The sequence below is a fragment of the Galendromus occidentalis genome, unplaced genomic scaffold (assembly GCF_000255335.2).
Source record: "Galendromus occidentalis unplaced genomic scaffold, Mocc_1.1 scf7180000077198, whole genome shotgun sequence".
NCBI classification, from domain to species: Eukaryota; Metazoa; Arthropoda; class Arachnida; order Mesostigmata; family Phytoseiidae; genus Galendromus; species Galendromus occidentalis.
The window spans coordinates 170,695-177,830 of NW_003805186.1; the positions used below are offsets into that span (position 1 = coordinate 170,695).

The 7,136-nt window shown below is 51.3% G+C and overlaps 1 protein-coding gene across 1 annotated transcript in view; it reads left to right on the top strand.

The window, feature by feature from the left end:
- Positions 1–6,891, top strand: part of LOC100907170 (hemicentin-1) — a 13,353-nt gene extending 6,462 nt beyond the window's left edge. Inside the window, exons 4-15 of the mRNA XM_029111035.1 lie at positions 663–803; positions 1,230–1,415; positions 1,697–1,807; positions 1,973–2,206; positions 2,335–2,649; positions 2,834–3,124; positions 3,441–3,617; positions 4,088–4,213; positions 4,414–4,611; positions 5,741–5,860; positions 5,979–6,060; positions 6,647–6,891. Of these exons, the coding sequence (XP_028966868.1) occupies positions 663–803; positions 1,230–1,415; positions 1,697–1,807; positions 1,973–2,206; positions 2,335–2,649; positions 2,834–3,124; positions 3,441–3,617; positions 4,088–4,213; positions 4,414–4,611; positions 5,741–5,860; positions 5,979–6,060; positions 6,647–6,650 (1,985 nt within the window). The 3' untranslated portion in view covers positions 6,651–6,891. The remainder of the gene's footprint in view (positions 1–662; positions 804–1,229; positions 1,416–1,696; positions 1,808–1,972; positions 2,207–2,334; positions 2,650–2,833; positions 3,125–3,440; positions 3,618–4,087; positions 4,214–4,413; positions 4,612–5,740; positions 5,861–5,978; positions 6,061–6,646) is intronic.
- The last annotated feature ends 245 nt before the right edge of the window (positions 6,892–7,136 follow it).

The following is a 7,136-nucleotide window of genomic DNA, read 5'->3' on the forward strand; positions in this document are numbered from 1 at the left end:
CGATAGGAACAGAGAGCCCGTCAGTGATCGCGATAGTCAATTCTTCTCTGACTACGCTTGTGTCGATCGGTCAGTACTCAGTACTTTGAGTCGAAATCATCGATGCAACTGATGCGATTCATGCTTATCTACCGACGTTCATCGTACCAGCGTACTGCATCCACTGAATTTTATGGAAAACGGAAATTCATGCTCTCTTCCACACAGTTTCAAGGGGTGTTTTGATCGTGACGGGAATATATTAAGGAGCATTCTGATTTCCATGATTTCTAGCCACGATCGTCTCCCGTAAATTTGCGATCATTAGACATCAATTCCGTGGAAATCCGTCGAGTACTTGATGAGTTTTAGCCCCGTGAAATGTTACAAAAAACGCTGCATGATGACGAAGTTTTTCTCGAAATACCCCCAGCCTTTTGAAAGACGTTTTCACGTCAAAAGGAGACCTTTATCGATCAGCGAGGGTTGTTAGGGGGTCAGTCGAGGCATCGGAAAGAAGGCCGATCCGTCCGTGATCATTTGACCGACGCGACGCCGACTGCTCGGTCGAAGTGGTCATCGCACGGCCAATAGTGAATCATTTGAAGCGAATGGCGGGCGTATTGTTTCCGCAGTCCATTTCAATCAAAGGCTAAAGTGTTGTCTCTTCTCGAACGTTTCAGTGACCATCCTCGAGGTCGGACAGAGAGTATCGCTACCGTGCGACATCGAATCGCTCCAGGACGATAGTCCGCTTCGGATCCGTTGGTTCAAGGACGGCCAGGATGCGCCGAACTATATTGCCGAAGATGTCCTGAAGCGAGGTGAGTATTATACCACGACGGCATATATACTGGGAACATGTGGAATGAGAGCCCAGCAGTCTCAGTCTATTTGATTTTTCGGTCGGGAAACGGTCTTTATCCCATGAGGTTCGTCCGATCTGAAGTTATGCTATAACCAATCTCGAGACATGCCCAAATCTGGGAGGGATATGTCCTCGGAATCTACCGGAAGTTTTCGAGAGGCCATCGAGAGGCTGGGACGATCGCTTGGCTCAAACAGAGTTCCGATGGAAAAGAATGATACGACTATCCGTCGGCTGTCCCGAAGATTTACCCCCGTCCCCCCTCCCACATCGAAATCGCAGTACCGTGCGCGCCCGGGCTGTGAAGGACGCCATCAGGCGTTAGCCGTAGTCGCCTCTGCGATAATTCCTCTCTACATGGGCGACGTCTGGACCTCCGCAGGTATCTGGAATGGTCATCATGACATCAGTGTTGCGTGGGCGGGCCGAGCTTTTTTCTCTGTGCTGTCGGATCCTGCAAAACTGGAGCTTTCCAAACTGCACGTCACTGATTCCGGGACGTACGTTTGCTCAGTGCAGTTCCATCGTGGCGATCACAAGAATACGACGTCGAAGATCATCGTCGGGGGTGAGTAACTCCAGATCTTCAAGATGATTTCCAACACAAGCGAGAGGTGACCTACGGAAGTAATCTTGAGAGCGCGGACGAGCTCCGTTGACCCAATTTAGGCATTATACCTCGAGAGGCTTGATCGTTCCTTGCGATATCCAACCAAACTTGCCAGCTGTGTTTTTCTGTGAAACGAAGGAAAATATTACCTGGGACCGAATTATTTACCCCTTTCGAATTCATGGGAAATCGAAAGTGAGTCAAGAGCGAGATTCAAAGGAGAACAATTCCCCCCGCAGTGCCGCCGTCTGTTCCGATGATTCGAGGAACCGATGGTTCCGTGATTCGGGACAAAATTGGTCCCCTCATCGAATTCTCCAATTTGACACTGACTTGCGTCATCGAAAAAGGTTAGTCCCGTACGAATCTCTCCGTTGCGCACGGTAATAATAATTGCTCTCATCGTCGGAACGCAGTCCCGCATATGTGCTCGCCGCGAATGAAACAAGCCATTAATCAATGGCTCCGCTCGATTAAGCGATCAGCTAAACTTTTTCCCGTCATCCTTCTTCCAGGGAGCCCTGCACCGACGATAGTTTGGAAGAAAAATGGACAAATCATAGCTCCAGATAAGGTTCGCTCAAATTCAACGAATGAGGAAGGAGCGATCAGTGTGCTCCACTTCGGTCCAGTGAAACGTCGGGATCTACTCCATACATTCACCTGTGAAGCTGACAACGTGCTCATGAAAACGCCGGCCATGCAGAGACAACCGAAACGATCGGTGTCCGTGGTGCTCGATTTAACTCGTGAGTTCAATCGGCCCCGAACGCCACTACGCGAGAGCCGGACGGGATCGCAGACCAAAAAATCACAAGATGTCGGAAGCGAGCCGACGGGACAAAGAAGTTTCGAATGATCGCTATCTTTTTTCCAGTGCCACCGCAGTCGGTGACGATCGAAACGAACACGGAACCTTTGAATGCGGACACATCGGTGGAATTTCGTTGCCGGGTGCAGGGCTCGCGGCCGACTCCATCGCTGCGTTGGGAGCTGGAAGGCTGGAATTCCAGTAAACTTGAATCGTTCTCGTTTATCGAGAGCGCCGATAATGGAGACGGTAACTCCACGAGCTCCGTTCTGGTTCTACCTCTGCGGACCGAAGACAACCATAAGAACATCACTTGCGTCGCGACGAACCCCCTGCTCCCGAATTCCACTTGGAGCCAAGCGATGCAGCTCTCCATTCACCGTGAGTGCACTCGGGCTCAGGAGCGCGGAACAATGGTTCCCACGTGGGCAAATGAAGAATTAAGAACTTTGGGGATAATGAGCTGCTATCGAATAATTGATCGATGATTGGAATATCCGTCAGGGGGAGAGTTGCACGGAGCTTTCCAAAAACTTGAAAAATCACTTCCTTCCGCTCGTTTCAGATCTTCCTGTGGTTCGGTTGTCCTTGGGGAATCGACTCCAGGAGAAACACATCATCGAAGGCAGCGATGTTTACTTTGAGTGCAAGGTGCTCTCGCATCCTCCGGCGAGTGAAGTGTATTGGTCGGTGGATGGGCGAGAGCTGCGAACAAACGCCTCGGCAGGAGTAGTGGCTGATGAAGGTTTCCTAGTCATCCGCAATATCAGCCACAGGTTGTCAGGGATCTACCTCTGCACCGCAATCAACCAGAGAGGTCCTGCCAGCAGCAATGTCATCAACCTCAGCGTCAAGTGTAAGTACGCGCCGTATTCGGAGGCTGCAATCCGAGCGGGACGCGCCTTTTGGTTCCGCGCCGCCGCCTCCTAATCCCCGTCCCATGACTAGTCCTCACATCCCTTTTCTCTAAGTCTCAACGACAGTCCAGTCTCAGCCTTTAGCTGAGAAGTGGCTAAGCCTCCGTCGCTTGCCCGACTCGTCCTTCCATTCTTTCTGATCTGATTGGGGCACCGGCTCTCGTCTACGTTGACGCTCATATTGCGATCGCTCCGCCGCTTTAATTGACGATTCTCCGGAGCGAAGCCAACGGTTTCTGTTTCTCGACGGCACAGATGCTCCACGTTGTCGGAACCCCGAAACGAAGTCCTTGGTGTTTTCATCCATCGAGAGAGCAATCGATGTGCTCTGCGACACAGACGCGTCACCCAGCGAGAACGTGCATTTTTCGTGGTCCGTCAAAAACGTATCGGCCACTCAGCCCAAGCCGCTCAAAGACTTTGTTGTTAACGGTGAGTTGTTTTCTATGTGTTCGTAGTGGAGACGCACCGGATCGAGTGGTGTTTTGCGCTATTGCTTATCGATTGTGTCGAAACTTTCGAGGCACTGCTCCCTTTCGTTAGCTCTCAACGACGACGGGCCTGTACATGTACAGAGCAGCCACTCGAGAGAAGCTTTTATCTGTTGCCATAGTGGGAAACTCTCCCACGACAAGTCTCATTTTCCCGTCGCAGAAGGGAGAATACGGGGTGAATCAGCTGGGAAATCATCCAGTTTCCTCAAGCTCTGCCGCTAGTCGGATGTTCTCCCTGTTCCCTGCATGCTTTGAGCAATTTCCAGGAAGTTCCTGATCTGCGAGGAGCACAACCTAGGTACCATGTCACAGGGGAGGGCGCAAACCCGATGAATGGGTAGACTGTCGGTTGCTTGTTGGAAAAAGTTTGGAAATTATTGACGGGGAACGAATTTCTCTCGTTTGCAGGCAGCGCAAGCGTCCTGCATTACAGACCGACCACTTATGTAGAGCATAGCATGATCTCTTGCTGGGCGAACAACTCGATCGGCGGAATGGTCGGCGAGCCCTGCACTTTCAGAGTCGAACCGAAGGGTGAGTTCTCGTCCCTTGGGCGAAAAAAATCCGACTTGGAAGAATCACAGAGCTCATCCCGCTTCGGCGGAACACCCTTCATCCTGTGTGCTGTGTTTTGAGCTGACGGGGACAGAATGGCGACAGCTCTCGCCGGAGATGCGAGAAGGAGCAGAGATTCGTGTCGTGCAATAAAGCTCATCCCGAAACTAACATTTCAGGAGTTCCCCCACCTCTCACGCGATGCGTTGTGTCGAATCAAGTCGGCTTGAATTCTTGGTTTCACATACAATGCGCTGACGAGAGGCCCGAGGCAGCTGGAGAGTCTTACCTGCTGCAGCTGTTCATGGCGGAATCCCGCAATTTATTGCTCAATCAGACGAGTCCGGTGCCCTCTTTCCATATCAACAACATTCCGGGTGAGTCTGCAGCGAGAGAGCGCTCTGCTTCGAGCCTCGCGGATCCACGCTCGAGGAGGAAAAACTTCGGGGCGAATACCGCGCCGCGTTCACGATTGCGAAGCCTGTCGAGGTTGCATTAGACGATTTGTGTTTTCGTAGAGAATTCGTTCGGCATACAACTTGAACATTTGTTCTCTCCACGGGCGCCATGACAGATCGTTCTCTATCACTCGCAAACGCTGTGAGACAGAGAAAGAAGAAGCCTCAGTTTTCGCACCCTCATTGCGATGGCGCGCTGGAAGCGACGGAAAACGTTTATGAATCGCCCTCTCGTTTCCGCACTGAGAACGATTGATGGCCCATGATCATTGAACAATGATTAGACGCAGTTACACGGGATCGTTCGCGACATACATATGTATCCAACGGAATGATGCATATCCGATTGGACACATCCGGGGGATGAAATATATCACCGGTGATCGTGCACTGCCGAAGAAGCGACTAGCATCAGTGCATGAATAACGACGCGCGGCGTAGGGGGCGGACTTATCGTGAGAGCTATCGGTCGCAGCCAATCCTCCATTCCGTCACCGAGCGCGAGATGAAATCCGATGATAATTCAAGGACGCGAAATTTTCCGGGCTGGGATCTGCTGAAGATTCGCGGCTTTGCCCTCCCGGAATTTTAGGCGGCAATTACCGCGTCGAAGTACGAGCACCGTCGTTTCCATTGCCGATTCGGTCTTCCGATGCCTTTGATTTCACTCTGTTCGTCCACAGCTTTTTGAATCGTTTCTGACCGCTTGAGCTTGGTAGCGATGGAGGAACACTCCTGTTGGGCTCGTGCCCGGATATGTTCCTTCGCTGGCAGCGCTCAGCGAGTACATCCGGTTTTCTTGAAAAAGACAATTCGCCCATCTCTGATACGGTCTAGCCCCTGATAATTCCCGTTATTCCTTGCCCTCCTCTTCCCCGAATCTCAAAAGTCTAAACTCTAAACAATCCTGAGAGCGTCCAGTGCGACCCGGAAAAAAGAGCCAAATCTTTCCGCAAATCGGTCAAAGGGTCGAACGGGCGATAAGCCCATCGGTCGCCAGCTCTTAGTTGTCGACTTGTTCGCTTTAAAACGATAAATTCTCTTTCAGAGGGAGCTGAGTGTATAGCGGAAGTCTCAGCCGTAAATGATCAAGGTCGAGGAGACCCTTTGCGGTTGACGATTCAAAACATCCCCCCTCCCTCGAGATTGCTCACCTCGAACGCGCCAGGTTGGTGAGCCATACAGCGTTAATAGTCTCTAGGCTTTCCGGAAAACAGCCTGATTGGGTAAAGTGGCAATCGCCTCTGGGGTATGGGAGCTTCACCTCATTATCCTTCCTTCCGCAGAACGAGGAATGCGATGGCCATTATCCGCGATCGGCTCTCTTTGTTCCGTCGTCGTCGTCGTCACTCGCCTAGGAAAAGCGTGGTACGTTGTTGCTGTGTAGAACACTTCACATCAACGCTTCTCGCGGGAATTTATCCCCGAGCCTCTTACGAGAATTGCTCTGATCCCCACATGCGGAGCAAGTGGCTCTCACGATTATTTGGAAGGATACTGCTCAAACTTTGACATCTCCCTCTCGTCACGCGAGGCATCCTCGGCGTCGGTCGATCCCAATTTTTAACGCGAAAACGCGCTTTTGAAAGTCGTTCGGACGTATACACATGTCTCCAGCTCGATTTTCCGAATCGTTTCCAACTCGAGCTCCGGGGAACGACTCGGACATGAGCTTCCCCCCCCCTCGAATTATCTTGCACTACATCGTTTTCTGATACTGATTCATGCACTTCTCCTCCGTCGATATCGTCGGCGTGTTTTTGTCCCTTCCGCCCGGGCATAGAGAGTCCTTTGAGCGAAGAGCTCCGTGACTTCCCTAGACTTCCTTTCATCCGAGGTTCGTAGCTCAGCCGACATGCCGACCATGCAGGGAGTCAGACGAGACTTGGCGCCAAGGCAAGAACTTTGCGGGTGCACGCCGACGGAATCTAATGTTTCTCGTATGGTGTTTCAGGTGATTTACGTCCGACATCTTGACTAGAACGTGCCTTACGGTAGAGGAACACATATTCTGCTCATGTATATATACAATAAACTGTACGGAAAATGCGGGACAAGCAACAGCCGTCTGTGGCTGCAATAGCAGTCGAGACGACAAGCGAACGAGAAAGCGAGATGACGAATGGAGTTTGGTTATTTTTCTTATGAATGAGCTCGAGATTGTCCGGCAATACTGAACGGAAGCGTTTCCGTGGAGCTTTCGGTTGTTTCGATAGAAGACGTAGATCAAAGGCCCGGGCTGAAGAAGGCCGAGGAAGGTGTCACCTGGAAATATTGTAAATACTCACGACCGACCTGAGAGAGTGGAACAGACAAATGAACAAACGAAAAAGGACAGTGAAGAATAGTTTATATCAAACACTGACTCAAGAGCCGGAAGTATGTACGTGCAGGAATTCACCGACCCGGTGCTCGCATCGGAGCTCGTTCCAGGTGCGCTTGAT